Source organism: Lepisma saccharinum, chromosome 14 (genome assembly GCF_977018435.1).
Source record: "Lepisma saccharinum chromosome 14, izLepSacc3.1, whole genome shotgun sequence".
NCBI lineage: Eukaryota > Metazoa > Arthropoda > Insecta > Zygentoma > Lepismatidae > Lepisma > Lepisma saccharinum.
The window spans coordinates 45,522,886-45,544,802 of record NC_139242.1 but is presented as its reverse complement, the minus strand read 5'-3'; the positions used below and the strand labels follow the sequence as shown (position 1 = coordinate 45,544,802).

At 37.8% G+C, this 21,917-nt stretch overlaps 1 protein-coding gene across 2 annotated transcripts; it reads left to right on the top strand.

Annotated features, from left to right (window-relative positions):
* Positions 1–1,646: 1,646 nt before the first annotated feature.
* On the top strand, positions 1,647–21,368 carry Cox11 (Cytochrome c oxidase copper chaperone COX11). 2 transcript variants are annotated; one of them, XM_083134942.1, is made up of 4 exons: positions 1,647–2,216; positions 5,614–5,766; positions 12,335–12,502; positions 19,839–21,368. In XM_083134942.1, the coding sequence occupies exons 1-4, from the start codon at positions 1,797–1,799 to the stop codon at positions 19,983–19,985; spliced, it is 888 nt and encodes a 295-aa protein (XP_082991068.1). In that variant the 5' UTR covers positions 1,647–1,796; the 3' UTR covers positions 19,986–21,368. The 2 variants fall into 2 exon arrangements, with proteins under 2 accessions (XP_082991068.1, XP_082991069.1); XM_083134943.1 differs by lacking the exon at positions 5,614–5,766.
* Positions 21,369–21,917: the final 549 nt, after the last annotated feature.

Here is a 21,917-nt window from a genome sequence, read left to right as displayed (position 1 = left end):
TCGGTGAACCCCCAGGAAAATAATGCACGAGCCGCGCCTGGATACACGAGACCTCAATTGCATGTACTAAGGCTGGTGGACTTCAAAGTAAAACTACAGAAGCACCACATTCCTATGGGGATAATTTCATGTTACACTTGATTTACAGAGACTTGTCTGTGATTATCTGCATATCCATCTTTGTGTTGCATACTTCTTGCTTTTCTTGGAAACTTGAGTCTATGTTCATTTAACAAATACAGAAATATTTCTTTCAAGACCAAAGGTAAATTGGAAAAGGTGAACAAACCTTTGAAAAGGAATAAAAAAAGTTGGTCTTGGCCACGCTTGGGTATCGGTGGAAAAATTTCAAGCAATGTATTTGGTATCTGTATTGGCTCAACCCTAGTATTTTAATAATGAAAATTATGTGATGTCCAAACGTGAAACGTTTATAATTTTTTCCGAATTCCTCCAGGATGCTAGGCTAAAATGTAGGACATGTCCGGGTAAAAAATATATATTTCTGGTAACCCTATGTGAAGAATGCTGGCAGTGGCTGTGAAAAATCGAACAAAGTCAGGCTGACTTGGTAGAGCAATGGTACAGTGGGATCCATGAGTATTACCGTGCAAATTGTCCATCACCATGTTCGTGCACTTTATTTGACCCAATAACAGCTTCAAGAATGAAAAGAAAACTCAAAACAAGCTGTTGACAACGTCTGCACCAGCATACATAAAAATCCATCGCTTTAAATCACAGGATGAAAGAGAAAAAAAATAATGAAAATAGTCGTGGACAATTTGCATGGTAATACTCATAGATCCCACTGTACGGTATGCTAAAGACCCGTGTTCGAGTCCTGGTCGAGCCTGCGTTTTTCACTGAAAGTTATTCATGTAAGCAGTTTGAGTTTAAATTCTGGAAAACATTTTTCAAATCCATAATTTGTATGCCATGCATATTATAGGATTCTTTTGGAAGCAAGGTTTGACATCCCATTTACCAGTTCTACGTTTCATCATAATGTAAATGTATATTATTTGTTTTAGCACATGCCTCTCGCACGTGCATCCAAAAAGTGTGGATTCAAACCCAGATTCCAGAATGTTATTTAAACATCCATGCCTAGGAATATGATGCGCCTATTGTTCTTCAAGGACATTCTTTAATATCTACCCGTGAGAGTTTGATTTCATTTTCACTTAATAACAGAATGTTTCAAAGGATCAAATAAATAACGTATCACATTAACTAGGACATTTATTATAATTTCTTTCTTTACAGATTTCTGGTTCTGTTGATTTCTTTTTAACACTTGTAATCTATTAAATTGTAATGTAGTCACACTGCCATCTATGGAGCAATTTTGAATTAATTTGTTCATTTATTGCGGAGAAGAAGAAATGTTCAGAAAAGATAACACGGAAATTTATGGAAATGCTTAATTAAAACTAGCATCATATAATATTTCTTGTTATGATTTTCCGCTTGCAGTCTGTGCAAAAAAAGTGGGATATACTATTACGAATTGTGATGATTGGGTGCAGCCGACTTCAGAGGTAATATGCGAATTGTCAACCACTATATGCATTCTCTCGGGTTTTTGCCGCAATAAGCAGAAGTAAGCCAGCCATTATAATAAGTTGTACTTCTACTTCATTATTAAAATTTTACAAAGACTATGCAATAAGATGATCTTCTTGAATCCTCGAATTCTATTTCGATTCATGTCTATTCTAGCTCGTCAGTCGTGCCTCTGGTATGGTCAAGAATTCTAATCTGTGGTGAAGAATGTATTGTTAATCTGTGGTATGGTCGTCTGTTTTGTTATTGTTTATACAGTACTTAAGGTCGGATGTGTAGTGTTGTGGAGGATTTATGATAATTCAAGAAACTTGAAAGGTTTTATCTGCTCAGAAATGACTGTATTTCATTCACTTAAGCATTTGAACCACATCTTTTGTCATCAAAATGTGCCAATTTTGATGGCACGTAAAAACTTTTGTTGGTGTTTGGATTGGAAAATGCAGAACCTTGGTGCACGTTGCCGGTTAGTTTCTAATCGACAAATTCATAGAACTTACGAAGCTCTATTAAAAGACGATGTTCATAGAAAAAAATGGACGAATCAAACAAAACAGAAATCTACCGTGTACTATATAGCTGCTGTCGGAGTGTTGGTTGTTGGATTAAGTTATGCTGCAGTGCCACTGTATAGAATATTTTGCCAGGTAATGAAATTTAATATGAGCAAAATTTACGTCAATTCCGTTATTTTTTTTACGTTGCTAGACGAACGACATAATATTATAAATAGGAAAAATCTGACAGTTAAATAATTTTTACAATTTTTTCCCCAAGGGGGAAGGGGGCAAAGAAGACATATACGTTATTCCCCCCATAATAGCGTTGTCACCTCAAAAACACACTATTAGTTTGAAGTTATGGTACTACTTTACTATACCGGAGACACCTATCAATGATTTATTTCGCAATTTTTTACATTGCTAACGTACTATTCTGCATTGCGGAATGTTTCTTTAGGTGAAATAATGAATTTCTAGCGAAAATAATGTATATTTCTTACATTAACGAGTACTTACTGTTGTTCCTTATTTCCCACAAACCATCCACGGGTAGCCCCCAAAACCATTGACGTTAGCCCAAAAATTCACGATAGCCCCACTAACCATCACGGGGACGAGGTATGCCTACTAAGTTAGGTTAGGTTCCATTAGCACTCCTTTCGTTCAATTTAGCATATATGGACAATACGAGAGCGGATTGTGCTCTCGTGCAGAAAGCAAATGGCGGCAGCAGCAATAGCGCATCGGAACTAGATTTTTGTAGAAAATCACATGCATTGGCATTAAAATGGATCAAAACTACATTCCCGAACATCAACAATGCCACAGAAAATGATTTGCGTAAGTACTTTCTCCTGTAAATTTGAAGAAATCCGTCTCCGGTATAGTAAAGTGTTACCGAAGTTATCATCTTCCTGCAAATTCATTTCAATAATTAACGTAAATTGCTGTGATTGAAATGGAATATATGTGTGTAGTATATTATTTTACGGTAACATTAATTTTCCAGGGGTAGCCATACCTATCTCTGTGAAACTTTTGGTCTTTCTCTCTTGAGCCTTTCTGGAATGCATCTATACACCATTTTAGAGTGTCTGGCACCAAGGAGTTGCAAAATAAGGTAACCCGGGATCGGTCACGCTCAGTTAGTCACACCCTTGTTCTTCAGGCATATTTCACAGCATTTTAATTTTTTAGAATTTATGTTTCGTACTTCTAGTGATCTGTTTATTATATCCCTTCATGTTTATTACATTTTTGTTTCAAAATGTTTATTTGTTGTCAAACAGCATAATACAAGGGTCGTTCAAGGTTGACCGGGACTTTTATTTCTGCAGAGGAAATAGGTAGCAGAAGAAACACCAAACTATGTCAGTTTTTCAAAGTATTCTCCTTGCGCGCCGAGGCACCGTTGTCATCGTTCTGGCAGCTCCCGAATTCCTTTGGCGTAGAAAGAACTTGGTTGTTGTCCTAGCCACTGGAGGACATCGCTCCGCAGTGCTTCGTCTGTCGTGAATTTCTTCCCTCCCAGATGGTCTTTAAGGGGTGCAAACAAATGATAATCACTGGGGGCTAAATCCGGACTGTAGGGGGGATGGGGCAGAACTTCCCAGCGCATGTCGGTCATACCTCAGAGTTGTTGTTGTCACATTGGCCATGTGAGGGTGGGCATTGTCATGGAGAAGAATGACATTTCCAGACAACATCGGAGGTCTTTTCTTGCGAATGGACTTTCGTACAGCACCACTCAACAATGTGGAGTAATACTGGACATTAATTGTGCTCCCTTTGTCCAGAAAATCCACATGGATAACGCCCTTCATGTCCCAGAAGACACTTGCCATGATCTTTCCAGCGGACGGCTGCGTTTTGCTTTTCTTGGGGGGCAGGTAACCTTTATGCCGCCACTCCATGCTGCGTCTTTTGGTCTCTGGGGTTGAATTGTGCAACCATGTTTCATCACACGTGATGATGGATTGCAACAATTCATCACCTTCTGCTCGAAACCGATTCAGAAGCTGTTCACAGACCGTCCTGCGTGTCCACTTCTGATCGAATGTCAGCTGGCGGGGAACCCACTTTGCACAGATTTTGCGGAAGCGTAAGTGGTTGTGAATGATTGTCTCAACACTCCCAACACTGATATTCACCTCGGCAGCAATATCCCGCACTATCACTCGCCGGTTCTGAAGAATTATTTGCTCAACACATGTGATATTCATTGGTGTGACTGCAGTCGGGCGAATGTGTCCATGCGCTTCATTTGTCACCAGCTCCCGTCCTTCGCGAAACTGCTCACACCATTCGTACACTCTTGTCCGCGACATTATTTGTTCACCATACTGTGCTTGCAATCGTCTGAAAATCTCAGCTGGTTTCACTTTCTCCTTCATGAGAAATTTGATTACACAGCGCTGCTCCACAGCCACAGACACACTGCTTGCCGCCATGTTCGCTGCAACTGCTGCGCATGCGCGAAATACGTCATGCCGGGCGCTAGTTACTCGTGAAGGAATACGTTACGTCACCCGCACGTTTCATCATGATCTGCCTATTCATTGATTTTTTACGTATGAAAATCCCGGTCAACCTTGAACGACCCTTGTACATTGTTAAGGCATACAACTCTCAGTGCTAACAAAAAGTGCATGTTCCTCAAAGCTGCCCTGAAGAACTCTGGGGCAGTTCATCTGTGCTCCACAAATCTGAATATATAAAATCACTTCAACTCTTTTCGTATTTTCTATTAATATTACAAAAACATATAGGAAAACTTACTAAAGAGATTGACTAAGTAATGCAGAAATCTAAATACAAAAATGTAATGTAATTGGTCGCTGGTGAGCTCTTCGCTCACTCTGACAACACTACTTCCACACCATGGCCTCTCTCATACTGCCGTTTACACCAGCTCATTAGGATGTAATCAGGTCACTTGTGACACACTACAAGTCAGAATTCTGTTAAACTGGCACTTCATTAAAATTGAGAAGTGATCGCAGGCTAATGGTATCACCATATCATGTTCTGTTTTTGCTTGGACTCCTGTATGGCGGATGATCTTTGGAATGCATACACGAGAGTGTGTGTGAAAACATTTCAATGTTTGGGAATGACTGTAAATTAATGTTTCAAGTTTATGGAATATGAATCTGTCGTAATTAAGTCACAGGAAGTTGGAATTATAGGCTACGTAAACTTTATGCCAAAAACAGTAGGTTTGCAGAAGTTATCACATTTGTAAATATCATTTACTAGAAGTTTGTTTCATAATGTACTATGCACACAGAAAACAAAAAGAAACTGAAATACTAGGTAGATCTAACCTACCCACAAGTATTTTTGAAGGATATTGATAACTCATATATCCATGGCTTGTCAGAGGACTACTAGACAACAGAGGAGATTGAGAAATCAGTGAACTTGTAATGTTAGATTTAACATTCCATGTCATATTTTTGTCCTTATTGACTTTTGTTTCCCATTACTAGCAGAACTACATAAAGAAATGGAAATTTTTTAGAGTTTTTATGTTTTGCAGTCCACAAGCTATGGAGGAACAGTTGCAGGACATGATTCTATCAAAGTAGAAAGCTTGAAGAAAGTTCCAGATCGTGTCATTAGTATTAGATTCAATGCAGATGTGAGCGCAAGCATGACATGGAAGTTTAGGCCTCAGCAGTTGGAATTAAAGGTAATGACTTTATTTCATTCAACTATTAAATCCAATATAATGAAACTTGTAACTGAAATGCAGCACCAATGTTTTCTATGTAGTGAGTATACTATGCTATAACTCTGGTAACTTACCAAGTACAGATTCAACAATCACAAGAAACAGAAACATTGCAGTGCATTGAGAGGGTGACTAAACTCCTTTGACTGTGTGTTCAACCCACCTAATGTATCTGGATTATTAGTTAATTCTTTTAGTTAGCCATGCCAAAAGATTAATAACAAAGTGAAAAAAAACAACTGTTGTCTTGCTGTGAATTTTGTTCATTCAGCCTATAGGACAGAAAAGAAAAGTTTTCTGCCAATACCTAATCCTATTAGCCAATTCATCATTTTTTTTATATTTATATTTCAAAATATGGAAAACAAATTATGATTTTTGATTGGTTTCGTGGTAAATATTGGTTGTCCCTTAACTATTTTTATTCTTAACATCATTGTTGTTAGTGTACTGAGCAATGTAGTACAAATATCAATGTAATAATACTGTAAATCCCATTTTTCACATATCATATTTTTTTGTTTGTTTATTCCTTTTCTCTGTTTTCCATATAATCTGAGTTTCTTTAAATTCAAGGTCTTGTCTGCCTTGAATTATCGGGATTCTATTGGGTCATTCCACGTGAAATCACTCATTTGAAAGATAAAAAGTTGCTTTATAGTCATAGATTTGCTTCCATTTTTTTTTACTGATAGATACTTGATCCAACATGACAAAAGTTGACAAATTTTTAAAGAAAGTAATTTTTTTGTGATGAAAAAGACACCCAACTTTGGGTAATTGTTTGATAGGGAGTCCCAGGTTTTACCACAATGAAAATTGTTAACATCATAATCAATACATTTCAAACATAATATTAAAAAATCAGAAAGGTAATATTTTTCGTAGTAAAAATATTTATTTATTTTACCTAAAGTTTTAGATACAGTACTGAATGACCATTTTAAACTGAAACAGTAACAACACGAAAATAACAATAATAACAACAACAAAATTAAGTACAAGGTGGCACAGAAAATAAATCAAAATTATACATACATTATTAACAATTTTCTAAAACTTTGTTCTGGCAAGAATATGTCCACATTTTGAGGCCGGTTATTATATGAGCGAGAAAATCTGTAGAGAAGATATCGCTGTAGAAGGGAGAGCCTTGTCGTGGGATTGTGAAAGAGGTTAACATTGCAGGTTGGACGTGTGGAAACGCGTAGATGAAATTTGTTGAGCTTAAATTCGGATTTAATTTTACCATTCATGATTTTGTGCAAAAATTTCATGTCTGCTAATTCGCGACAAGTGTGTGGTGGTTGGATATTCAAGACAGACATTATGTCTGTTTTGTGAAGGTACCTGAGAGAAGATATTCTGTGGCGAGGAAAAAGTTGAGGACAGAATCAATCCGGGAGAGCTTAGTTTTTGAAGCCATGGTCCAGATAGGGGAGCAGTATTCAAGTATAGGGGAGATAAGGGATTTGTAAAATATGTGGATGATTGGTTTTGGATTTCAGTGAATCTGTACAGAAGACTGAGAAGCCGCATTGCTCTTTTAGTAGTGTTTGTAATGTGCTCATTAAAGTTTAGTTTTTCGTCGATGATAACTCCGAGATCTTTTTGAGAGGAAACTTTTTTGATGGGATTGTTTTCAAGATAATAAGCAGAATCGAGTTCAATCCTTTTTAGGGAAATGGTGACGCAAGAGCATTTCTTAGGATTCAATTCAAGTTTCCACTGACAACACCACACAAGTAGTGCAGTAAGAACTTGCTGTAAGATTAAAGCATCGTGTTGTGATGAGATTTCTGTGAAGAGTGTACAGTCATCAGCAAACAAGTACATTTATAGGGAGAGAGGATAGTCTGTCGGGTAGATCATCCATGTAAAGAAGAAACAAAAGTGGGCCTAAGACACTCCCTTGGGGAATTCCAGACAAAGCAGGAAGAAAGCTGGAAGAGGTGTGAGGAAGGATAACACGCTGCTCTCATGCACTCAGATAGTCTTGTAGTAAGGATAGAAATGTCCCATGGATGTTAAATCTGGATTGTAATTTATGAAGAAGGAGATTATGATTTATTTTATCGAAGGCTTTTTGAAATGTCCAAATATATAACGTCAAGCTGGGAATTATTTGAGATAGACTGAGTAGCATGAGAAAGTAATACCGATAGATTGGTCAAGCAAGAGCTGCCTGGAAAGAAACCATGCTGGCCAGTATTTATAAGGGGGAAGTGAACTTTAGCAACCTGTCTTTGATTATTTTCTCACAGACGATAGAGAGAGGTGACAAAAGAGATATTGGTCTATAAGAATTTGTGGAATTTTTGTCTCCAGATTTGTAGATAGGTACAATATTGGCACGTTTGAACAAGTCTGGAAACATACCTGTAGAAAACACTTATTAAGTAAGAGGCACAGAAGGTGAGCCAAGGAGTCAGCAGTTTTTCAAAGAAAAATTGTGGGGATTCCATCTGGGGCTAAGGACTGGCACAACGGCAAAGAGGAGAGGAGAGATTTCACATCTTCAGGGAAGGTTTTAATCGAATAGAGAGTGTGTGAACTGACAGACTTGACTATAGGAAGAGGTTCAGAAATTGTCTCTGAGGAGAAATTTTCATGAATAAACACATTAAAAAGTTGTGCTCTCTCATCTCCTACAGCGGTGGTAGAATTATGCACAATTTCCATCGGCACACGAGGGTTCTGCTTTCTTGAATTAACTAACGAAAATAACTTCTTTGGATCAGTCATACACTCTGATGTTAAGTTATTTACATAGTCTTAACTTGCTAGCCTCTGACCATGTCTCTCTTGATGTCGCTGTGCACCTCCCTTCTGTTGAGAAGGTCAAAAACCTCCACCCCCAGAGTAGAACATGCCTCTTGTTGCAAAATGCCCCCTGAAATGAAATTCGCCAGGCACTAGATTCCTACCCTGGTTTCTGATGGAACAGGTAGAGGTCAACGATGCCGTGGAGATGTTTGTGTAAGTTCTGCATGCTGCAATATAAATGAATTTGTTCCCACCAAAAGTCATGTTATGTTGCTTCAACCCAATGCCATGTATGAAAGTGTCGATAAACCATTTGTCATTTGAGCAATTTTCACTTCCGATGGTTGGATTTTCCCGGTCAATTGAAAGATTGAAGTCACCACATAACAGGACATTTCCGCACTTCATTGCTGCCAACACCGAATCCCTGCAAGCTTCAAGGATTTGCAGGGGAGAGTTTTTGTGCGGGCTGTAGTAGACACCAATAAGAAGTTTTTTTACCTTTCAGAATATTAACTTCCACCCAAATTATTTCACAGGCTTGACTCAGATCACCACGTAGTTTACAGTTCCATTTTGTGTTTAAACAAATCATGACACCACCCCCACGTTGATTTAGACAGTCATTTCTAAAAATATTAAAGTGCTTGGCGAACGGAAGTTCAGCATCACTCACAGTATCATTCAGCCAGGTCTCGGTAAAAACTAAACAGTCATATTGTATTAATTCACTTAGGTTTATAGCACAATCAGAGAGCTTGTTTTTTATTCTTTGCATGTTCTGATAATATACTGACAAAGCAGTTTCAATTAGATTTGAGGAATCGGGGTTCAGGTGGTTTTCGCCGCACATGAGCGCAAGGCAGAGCAGGTGAAAGTTCCGGGCGACGGTTGGCTTACCTCGTGGTTGCTCCCCTTGGGTCCGTGACCGCAACATGGTTGTGGAGAGTCCACGTACAAATCCAGCTGCAGGAAATAAAAAGCTCCCATTTCCCAGATTCCATCCATCAGGCGGAGAGTCATTACTCAACACTGACACACTAGAAAACTGTTCTCCACAAATACAACGTTGATGCACACAAATATAACAAAATACCAGAAGAACAATGACACCGTTTGCAGAGAAAAGAAACATGCTCAGAGTATGATCCGCCATCTTGTATCCTTTATATACAGACTATATAGCTCCCTATATTGTCATTGGACAGTTTAGAGTTATGGCACACTATGAGGCGGAAGGGAACTGAAAATAAAGACCCTTCAACAACTGCTTGCAGTGGTTGAAACATTCAAAATAGCCTTTTACAAACTTTATAACCTTTGTGCTATTTGAATGTGCATAACTGCTTGCAGCTTGGGTGTATGAACCAATGTTTCCACTGGCATACAGCTATATTTTTGAAAAGTGGCCCTAAAACATTCACAAATTACCACTAATATGAGTACACATAATATTGTTAGAAATGTTGAACAAGTGGGAGAAGCATTACTACGATTTTTATCCACTTTTAGCTCACAGAAATTATACTAAGACCAGAGTTTTTGTCCAGAATGCATATGGGTCAGTCCATACTGAATGGTCCAGCACTGGTTGTTTGACCATTTTTAAAATTTTCAATATTTTTGTTGTTCTAACCACCATGCAGGGGTAGTTCAAAGCAGGCATAATTTTTCTAAAACTTGACTTTGTTTAAAAATGGTGGCCATTTTTTTTGTTTCATGACTGCGGGTAATTTTGGCCTTTGCAGACGGTTGCGATAATTATGATAACTCTGCTAAGAAAAATGATATTGAATGATTGATTTGGTGTTTGAAGTCCACAGTAATGCTAATCGGGACTGGACCTACAGTTTAAAGTGGGATCCGAACCACTGTGTACCTGCACTGGGTATCGAACCTGGGACCCCTTGATTACAAGGAAACGACGCAACCTCTTCACAATCGGGGAGGCCCCAAGAAAAATGATAGAAAACTGTGATATACAACATTGTTTTCAGTACATTTCAAGCTTTATTTTATTTTCTGTGCTTTCTTTCACCATCTCTAATGAAAATGGCTGAAATTTAGGCCAAAATTGATATTTAATTTTGAACAAAAATCAAAGTTTAGGATTTTTTTTTATTAGGAAAGTAATATAATATCAGTTACAATTTTTTTTAGAGGAAACATGTATATCCAAAGTTTTGGCTGAAAATATTTGAGCTCTGCTATTGGTTTCCTCTTTTAGCTAAAGCTCTTAGAAAATGCTCAATTTTCATTTTTTTTCCAAAAATTTGAACCCCTATATCTCTGATGGGGGAGAAGTACCTGTAAAAAGGAATTGACATGAATTAGTTATGCTGTGTAACAATTTTCATTGTTGTAAAACCTGGGATTCCCTATCAAACATATACCTAAAGTGGAGTGTCTCTCTCATCACAAAATATTACTTTATTTAAAGATTTTTCTGCTTTCTGAGCAGGCATTAGTGCTAATATAGTCATTCTCTGTTAGGACTGTCCTTCTACTTTCCAACAATACCTAAATCATCACAATACTCCACATAGTTTCCGAGATATGACATGTTTTGTGTCACATGGTGCGTTCGTTGGTCCACCCAATTTCTGAAAATCTTCAAATTTTCCAAAATTCGTAACTTTTAAAATATTTGATGGACAAGTCTAATATTACATATTTGTTATATTGGACCAAGTATCTATCAGTAAGAAAAATATGAAGGAAATCCATGACTGAAGCAACTTTTTGTCTTTCAATTGGGTGATTTCATGTGGAATGACCCATTTGTCATATTGAACCAAGTATCATTTAGTAAAAAAAAAATGGAATCAAATCCATGACTATGAAGAAAATATTTGAAGTACTAGTACTTTAGGACATCAGATATTGAGTATGGCCAGTTTGTGTGTGCAAAATGGGGAAGGAGGGGGGAATCCATGCTAAGTAAAATGTTAAGAACAACTGGTCTAGAATATAAACTCAACTCAGTTTGATTTCAAAATTTTGCAATATGATAAACTTAGTGTACATTTCTGGTTATGTTAATCACATGAGGTAACAAAGGAGCCGTGTGTCATTTGACTGTTGGCATTCAACATCATGCTGTGTTACCAGAACTTGATAGAATGTAACATTTGTTGCTGCACATTGCAAGTTGTTGTAGCTGCTGCATATTTAGTAATTTAGCATTCATGAAAGAGATGGATAAAGAAGTGTTGTGTTGTTCAACACTTGTTTATTGCAAATGTTTGCCAAATGAGTTGTATGGTGTATCACATCAGAAACTAACATCAATTTTCATTCACCATTGAAGATTGTGTCATATTCATGGTGGGGCACGGTAAATGTGATTTTTATATTGTATAGATGAGGTACAATATTTCTGCATTGTGTCACATACTGTAACCTTTGTTAATGAAGGCAGTGGTACTTCGAAATTAACTGGAAAATTTTTTTTAATTTGCTGTGTGGAAATTTGGTACATTACCTACACAATATAGCAACATATTGTTACACCCATTGAAAGATGGCAGCTTTTCACATCACAGTCATTGTTGCATGTTACCTAACTTTTGCTACAATGCATCATTAAAAGTTTTAATATGCATAAAATCTGTAATACTATACTTGATTTTTTTTGTTTATGGTGACTTGTATTAAAGAGTGAATTTATAATTTAAATATTTGGCATATTATAAATGATTTGTACACTTTTTTTTTTATATTACAAAATTTTATGTATGCATGCATTCTTCTTTTGAAGGTGATACCAGGAGAAACCGTGCTAGCATTCTACACTGCCACCAATCCAACTAACAAACCGATCACAGGCATTAGTACATACAATGTGATACCATTTGAAGCTGGCCAGTACTTCAATAAAATCCAGTGTTTCTGTTTTGAGGAACAGATGCTTAATCCACATGAACAAGTAAGTTACACTTTCATGTGCATATTTATAATTTTCTTATGGCCAAGTGGCAGTTTTCTGTCAACTAACCTATTCAGTGTTTCACAATATTTTGCTTCTAGTTCAGAAAGTACAGAGGTTGTTTCTGATCTATGATGACGAAATTGCACATCTTTTGCAGCACCACCAAGCGGGAAGAGAACGAAGCTGCCAGTCGTGTTGGCACCTTGGACCGTTGGCTGTGTGGGACAGGCGTGGTTAGTGCATATCGGGAAGAATGCCGCCAAAAATCAGTGCATATTGGGAGGGTTATATAACTGCACTTTCTGACTTAAAACTACAGTTATAGTGCCATTATAAAACTGCAAGGTGTGTGAATTCACTGTGTCCAAAAATGGCATATCACGGTTGTTGAAAGGGACAGATGAGGCAAGCCATGGGATGATTCCTGTTGGGCACAAACAGTTAACCCCCAGCCTACCATTCACCTACCGCACACCAGCTACAATTCGGGAAGTCAGGGTGCCGGTCACCAGGGAGAATCCAGCCACACAGAGAAGTATCGTGAACTGGCTACAAACATCACTGAAGACAGTGCACATCATCATTCACCGCGATTTGAGTTTGGAAAACCAATGCAAGGGGCATGTTCATAAGCTCTTGCAAAAACACATCCAGGAACATCGCACCAACTGCCGAAAGCTTTATGAGCAGCACCTGTCAGGTGAAAAGTGGAAGTTCGTTGTTGGACAAGGCATATGTTTAACTTGTTGACTGTCACAAACCACGTGCAGTTTTTTATCGATCGACAGGTGCGAGGGACTTTCAAAGATGGTTCACTGAATGTAAGGAAAGTTTTGGCACAGGTTTCATGATCATTGATGGATACTCATACAATGGCAAGCTGACCATACATCATGTTGTCAGAAATACGAAGGTTAATTCCGATTATTATCAGGCTAACGTCCTGACACTCGTTTATTGCCGTGACATTCCCCATCTCTACGGGAGGGACCAGAATCGTGTGTGGGTGCATCAAGACAAGGCACCAAGTTACACATCTCGCTCAAACTGCCTCTTCTGGCAGAAGAAACTGGAATTCATGCCATTCCTTTCACAGACATTCCAGTGACGTTACTTGATGCCTCACCGATGGACTTTTGCACCTTCGGCCTACTGAAACGAGCCTTCTCTCACAGGAGACCCCACACCATTGAAGGGCTATGGAAAGCCTGTCAGGAGGAGTGGTTGAGGGTGGACATGACTACACTTCGTGCCAGTCTCCTACAGTGGAAACTTGTCTGTCGAGCAATTGCCAAGATGCAGGGACACCAAATAGAGCACTCTTGATGGTGGCGACATGGTTTCTCTTAATGTAGGTGTAGTTTGAAATCATCACCATAGATCTTAAACAACCTCTGTATGACATAGCTCAGTATAGGTTTTCCGTAGAAAGTAAGTTGATTTAACAACACATTCTAATTACCGTAGTTCTTCGAATTGAAGACTCCATCGAATCTAAGGCGCACCTGAATTTTCACCTCATTTTTTCAGATTTTTTTTTTTTTTTTTAATTTAAGGCGCAGGAATATGCACAAAGACCTCCATATTTTAACCCTTGTGGTGTTTATTTAAACATTTATAGGGTACATGTTCATTTGTTTACAAATACGGTATTTTACCTTGCAACATCGGTAACGTCTGTTTTTACATATATTTACTCTTTGTAACTACCAGTATTAGAGACTGCAATAGAGTCTATGTTGTACTTGCATGAAATACATATGTTGTAGTATATACATCAAATCAAAGACGCCATCGAATCTAAGGCACACCTGAATTTTGGACATCTAAAATCTGACAAAAACCTGTGCGTTAGATTCAAAGAACTACGGTATTAGTTTTGAAGATAATTTGAAGTAGGTTCCAGTCTCTTCTTATAGGAAAACGTGAAATAGAATGTAGGTCCTCAGAGAATACATTTTGAAAAACATTGCCTATTAATTTCTTTTAAAAAAAAAAAAGGAACCTGAATTTCTCATACTTTAACCCTTAGTCCGCCCCTGTAACACATATGTTACAAAAAAAGTATGTTCCTTGTAGCCACTGTAACACATATGTTACAAACAGCTTTAGATACAATTATCGAGGGTTTGCCACACTTATATTTGTATATTGAGGTTGAAACACTGACAGTTTGTTCGGGAACATGTTTTGCAATCGTGTTTACGAAAATTCCAACTCTCCCCCCCCTTTCTCGGAATATGTCACGTGTTTGGGCTTGGGCCCACGTGTTGCTCTCGTGTTGGCTCTCGTCAGTTGACAGACACAATAAATGCTTGGTATTTACGATGCTGTTTTCCTGCAAGCTTCCAACGCTGTGATTTAGTACTGATAAGGCACACATTCTTCTTTGTGTTTAGACCTGGTGATCCAGCTGAAGTAGTGGCGGGGGGGGGGGGGCAAGGAGAGAGGGGATTGGATGAGGTTTGGCGGTGTCAGCTTTCTGTCGCATCTATGTTAGAAATGCAATGAAGCTTGACGATAGCCAGAGGCGCCAGAAGCGTGAGTCTATCCAGAAGTAGAGACAAAACAAACGATTGCAAAGGCTCCCTTCCCTCCTCTGTTAGGAAAGGCCTCACCATAAACAGTTCGTATCATATAACAGCTCATCGATTTCCCTAAGGCACAATCGTTTCTTTCCGGACATATTTCCACAAAGAGCCGAATCAACAGGGAAGAAATAGATTGACAGTAGCTACACAAGATGCAAGTGCGAACGAAAAAAAGCAAAAGTTCGGGTTTTCTCCCCAAAGTAGCTGGAGAAGAGGGGGCAAATTCCACATTTTTATGATTTTTTCATTGAAATTCGGGGGATGCAGCCCCCGCCCGTAACCCCCCGTAACCCCCCCCCCGCCCATGGTTGGGGCATCCAAATTTTACATGGTTGCATGCACTGATGTTCTACCTGCAAAACAAAAGTTATCCGAAGGAGATTAGTCCCATAGTGTCAGAGTTATAACAATTTTATGAATAATATGCAAATTGGCTAAAATTCGCTAGAGTTTTACGTTTCGCCTTATTATTCAAATTGTATTGCACCCACGAACATGAATCAAGTTTCATTCTGTTGTGGAAGGTCCATTCTTTGAACAAAAAGCAAAAGTTCCGGTTTTCTCCCCAAAGTAGCTGGAGAAGAGGGGGCAAACTCCACATTTTTATGTTTTTTTCATTGAAATTCGGGGGATGCAGCCCCCGCCCGTAAGCCCCCTGCGGTTGGGGCATCCAAATTTTACTTGGTTACATGCACTGATGTTCTACCTGTAAAACAAAAGTTATCCGAAGTAGATTAGTCCCATAGTGTCAGAGTTATAACAATTTTATGAATAATATGCAAATTGGCTAAAATTCGCTGTTTTGAGGAAAAAAACAGAGTTTTACGTTTTGCGTTATTATTCAAATTGTATTGCACCCACGAACATGAATCAAGTTTAATTCTGTTGTGGAAGGTCCATTCTTTGAAAAAAAAGCAAAAGTTCCGGTTTTCTCCCCAAAGTAGCTGGAGAAGAGGGGGCAAACTCCACATTTTTATGTTTTTTCATTGAAATTCGGGGGATGCAGCCCCCGCCCGTAACCCCCCGCGGTTGGGGCATCCAAATTTTACTTGGTTGCATGCACCAATGTATTACCTGCAAAACAAAAGTTATCCTAAGTATATTGGTGCCAGAGTTATTACGATTTTTCTCCATTATGTATACAAATTCAAATTTCGCGCTCAAAGCCTCGGCGACACTGGGCTTACTTTCGTCAGACCGCACGGCGTACTAAGGGTTAAACAATAATCCTTTCTCTCTGTCTTTTTCCATTCAAAAATGTTACTGTGCTCATCCTATGTTTGGTATACACAACCTCTAGTACTGATGTGTTACCTTAGAATTTGCTGCTACCAGTGTGCGAAATCATCGATGGCGTAATGGTAACATTGTTGTCTTGTAACGAAGGGGTCCCGAGTTTGATACCTAGTGGGGACACATTGCACAGTGGTTCAGAATCCACTTTAAACTGTAGGTCCAGTCCCGACTAGCCTATCCGTGCATAAAGTGGACTTAAAACAACAATTCAAATCAAACACAGAGACAGATAGTAATTATTTGATATACATATTTATTATGTTGTTACATATAAAAGTAAATTACAAAATATTTATATAAAAAGGAATTCATTTGTTAATTTTATATATTTATCAGATATTTATTAAGTGGCAAACTCATTCCTCTACCAACTGGTTCAAAATGTCAATAGATTGCAAAATACTTGAAATTGTTTTATTATGTTGTAGTTTTCATTTAATTTTTGCTTTTTGATATAAATCAATTTGATATCATATTTTTACTTGTCTTGCATTGTTGTTTTACTTGTACTGTGTACATTTTGTTATTGGTGCAACACTCATGAATGCACACAGAGTCATACAATATTCTTCATTCTGTTTATGCATTTTTGATTATTGCTTAGTAAAGTATATTTGAAGTTAAAACTAATCCACCGTTTGCCATGGTGCTCTACGTCATGGCGTCTGACTGCCATGCAGGAGAGCCAGGTTCGAATCCTGGGGTGGCTGTTCTAAGGTTGGAAACATATTTCCGTATTGTGCGAGTTACTCACTGTATAATATAATCTATACAAAATTTGTATAGAATTTCAAAACTACGTTTTGGGGTTTGACTGCTCCCTTCCTCAGGTTCTTTTTCTAAGGTTAGAACATGAGGAAGTTGGCAGTCAAACCCTGAAACATGGTTTCGAAATTCTATACTCACTCATGTAAGTAAGACTATTTTATACAAATTTTGTATAGATTATGCTGAGGTTGGAAATTTTCCCGCCTTGTCCCTGCATAAAGATGCTCTGGGGCTCACCCAACCTCAAATCAATTGTTGCCTGAGGGCAACTCTAGGGGGTAAAGGCAGCTGGAGCATGGTGCTGACCATATCATCTCCAAAGTGGCCGAGATTGAGAATGTGTGGGGGCCTACCCCCACATCTCCTAAATGAGCCTTCATGGCACAGTGCTGTATGCATGAGGAATATTACTTTTACTGGAAGTTATTGGTGGAAGGGGATTTTTTAGGACAAGATTGTTGGTAGGGGGAACAGGACAAGGCAGAGTTGGAGAGTTTTCATCTCATAGTACTGCTTAATACATATCAGCCTTTTCGAGCAAGCCTGATCTCTTGAGAAGGCATCACCAACAAGTGACTCTGTGTGCAGCTACTTAAACCTTTTGAAGTAGGGCTCATTCTCTGACCAAGGCCACGTGCTGGCAACTCATAGACAAGAAATGTGACAAGGAAGACTACTATAGTCTTGTTGTGCTTTTAGAGACACACTGCACAGTGATTATGAAAAACCAAATATGCTGACCAAGGCAGTAATTTATTTTATTAAAAACATAAACTAAACGTAACGTTTCAGCCTTCTAGCAAGGTCTTCTTCAGACTCTGTATCAAGTACAAAAGTAACAAGATACAAAAACATGGCATTATATATACACAAACATTACTCCCTCCAGACTATTAGAAAGTTCTTTGGAACTTTCTAGCAGGTGGCGTTCACTTGCCAACTGTACTTTCACCTAAAAGGCTAAACATAATTACTTCCATATAGAATGTGGTTGGATTTTTTATCTCATGAAAGAATGTGAAAAAGAAGGCAAAATAAATAGCCTATGGAAACAAGCAGGATAGACTGGACATAAACAGAAGAATGAAGAAAATGGGTAGGGGAGAATTGGAGAGAAAGAAAAGGAGAGAAGGTTTGGAATAAGGAGTATGGGGAAGACCACAGAAAAGATATGCAAAGTGCTTAGGAAAGCGGGAAATAAAACTTACAGGAAGGGAGGGAGAAGCATCTTAGGAATAGCGAAGAATGCAAGCAAGAAAAAGGAAAACAGGGAAGAGGAAGGGATTATCTACGAAGAGAAATGTAAAGAATGTTATAGTGTGTACATAGGAGAAACGAAAAAAAGGCTGAAAGACAGGTTGAAACAACATAGGGATGATGTACGACTTAAGAGAGAGAGAAATATTTAATCACACGAGAGAAACAGGACATGACATAGAGTGGGATGAGGCTAAGCAGATAGGAAGGGAGAAGAGAATGCTTGTGAGAAAATGGAAGGAAGCCAAGGAAATAGAAAAGAAAGGTGAAGAAGACACAATGAACTGGAATGGGGAACTGAAGTTAAACAAAGAATGGAAGAAGGTGTTAGAAAGAATGGAAAGGACAAGAGAGAAAGAGGAGAGGAGAAGGGAGAAAAATGAAGGAAAAAGAACGTGAGATAAAAAATCCAACCACATTCTATATGGAAGTAATTATGTTTAGCCTTTTAGGTGAAAGTACAGTTGGCAAGTGAAACACCACCTGCTAGAAAGTTCCAAACAACTTTCTAATAGTCTGGAGGGAGTAATGTTTGTGTATATATAATGCCCTGTTTTTGTATCTTGTTTCTTTTGTACTTGATACAGAGTCTGAAGAAGACCTTGCTAGAAGGTTGAAACGTTACGTTTAGTTTATGTTTTTAATAAAATAAATTACTGCCTTGGTCAGCATATTTAGTTTTTCATAATCATGGAAACAAGGCTTAATGGTATTATAACTGCACAGTGGTTCGGATTCCACTTTAAATTGTAGGTCCAGTTGCAATTAACCTATCTACATGCTCAGTTGATCAAAAGCTTGGAAGAAGACTTCAGTCACTATGAGATCAGGTTTTATCAAAGTTACCAAGTCACAAAGTACACTTGTAACTTACAGCTGGCTGACACACAGTCTTGTATTGTTCAGTACATTAATACGCTAACTCATGGTGGCTAGTTACAATATGCATAATTCCCTTTTGATAATTGCATACTTTTATAATGCAACTTGTAAGCCTTCCTGATAGTGAAGTGGTAACATTGTTGCCATGTAATCAAGGGTCCCCCTGGTTCAATACCCAGAGGAGGCACATAGCGGTTCGGATCCCACTCTAAACTGTAGGCCCAGTCCTGATTAGCCTATGTTTTCAGAAAATGGACTTAAAACTCAAAATGGAAACCCTCAAACAAACTTATTTCCAACATGAGTTTTCAGTTCCAGCCTCACCTGTATATCAAAACTGTTGAACGTTGTTATTGACATAAAAAAAGATATAATTTATTTCCAATAATTAGAGAGAAATTTAGTATTCAGTTTCTGCAAAGCTGTTTTTAGCTCATCTATTATTTTTCTTATTAATTAATTTGTTTCCAATTTCTGTAGTGCATAAGTATCAGCATTGTTATTAATACAAGAGTAATAAATTTACATTTTTTTAACAGGTGGATATGCCTGTCTTCTTTTACATAGACCCAGAATTTGTGGAAGATCCAAAAATGGAATATGTCAATTCAATCACCTTATCATATACATTCTTTGAAGCTAAAAAGGGATTGCAACTACCTGTACCATCCTTTGCTAGGAAGTAGTTGTTGTACCTTTAATTTGTGTGGATCTGACGATGCAGTTTTTTTTTTTTTTGTGCCAGTCTCAACAGACATCATATGAAGTTTTCAGTGATGAGAGTGTAGTGTTCAAAGTAAGTTAAAAGTGCGAAGTCGTATTGTAAATCAAAAGCATGGTGTGTGTATCATTGAGTTGAAATATGTATCACCAATTCAATAGGTAAATAACAAAAGTTCATAATCTTCCCTTGCAGAGAATCTTCTGAGGATTCTATAGAAATAGTATGCTAGACTAAACACAAGTCAGTAAAACAGCATACGCTGGTGCCAGTTACATGGAAATGGTCAAGTTTTGAGGAAGGAAACAGAACTGTTTGCATACATCAGTCAGCTTCTAAACTGCTGTAAAAATTATTCATATTTGACCACTTTATAGGAGCATTGACAGTTTTCTTATGCCTGTTTCTTCATAGTATTGAATGAAGAAAACTAAATATGAATTCATTTTTATTCCCCAGTTATAATCCTATTGACTGTTCTAAATTATGTTCTTTGTATGATTGAGGAATGAAACAGGATCCGTACCATCCCTCGGTGATGCACACTGCTGTGCATAATACATAAATAGAACAAGATGCGAATTTGTGATGTGCAGAATTTTATAGACAGGAAAAAACGGAACAGCTTCACTTCTGTTAAGAATGTGATCAGATCACTAAGAAGTCTGTTTGATCAGAAATGAGTAGACAAATAAGTACACCTTCAGCTTCATTATCATGACGACTCGTCTCAATATCAGCTGACCAACATGCATTTTATCCATGTCAGAACTAGTGTGTGTTTTACTGACTTTTTTGTGTATGTGTGTGTGTGTGTGTGTATAGTGTAGTGTATTGTTTCTAGGAGAATCTTGAAAGGAAAACTATCCATTATTTGATTTTCTGAAGCTCTTGACATTTCATAGCTTACCTATGTTCAATGAAAGTAAACACACATACTGGGTATACCATATTAGTTCAAAGTATTTTAATTCAAATCTGACACACCATTGGCAAATGTTTATCAGTAGGATTCAGGATTAATGTGTTGTTAAACATTGTTGTAATACTGAATTGAAGTGAAGAAGGTGCATACATTGAATTTCAGTGATTAGAGTATGCAGTCTATTTCACATCTCTTTTGTGTTGTTATTAATTTTTCTAGTGACTACTAGTCTCAGTTCTTATCACCATCTGGTTTTTATCATCTGTGGTAGAATTCAGGAAGCCATGTCGATAGCGAGAGATGATTTTCCCAGGTGGCAACAATAGGAATTGTCACTGGAAATATTTCTAGAGTAGTCTATTACAGTAGTGACTTTGTGAATAAAGTATTGCTTTTGTAGCATATACGATTCAAGATATGTAAAAATGATAATTTTTTATATAAAGTTAATTTTGTTGATTAAACAAGATTTATTGTTATGTTTATCATATGTGTTGTGTATAATTCTGAATACGAAAAACTAAGCAGTTATCTATCACTCTTTCTGGATGATCATAGATGGATAGCAGAACTGCTCAAAAAGTAACACCAAATATCCATATTAATCATCAAGAGTTTTTACACCTGCCTTTCATATAACTTGACCAAGATAAGAAAACCTTTATGATGCTTTCGTCAAATTTTCACCTTTGAGCAATGCAATCACCTGTTTACCATGCAATCCTGCCCTTGCCTTGTCAAAATGTGTGTTGCTCTTCAACACATCGTTGTCATCTTTGTTCTGTATCAAGTGTGTGTATCGGCCTCCCCGATGGCGTAGTGGTTGCGTTGTCGCCTTGTAATCAAGGGGTCCCGGGTTCGATACCCGGTGGAGGCACAGTGGTTCGTATCCCACTTTAAACTGTAGGTCCAGTCCCAATTAGCCTTTCTGTGCATAAAGTGTACTTAAAAACACCAATTCAGTCAATCAAT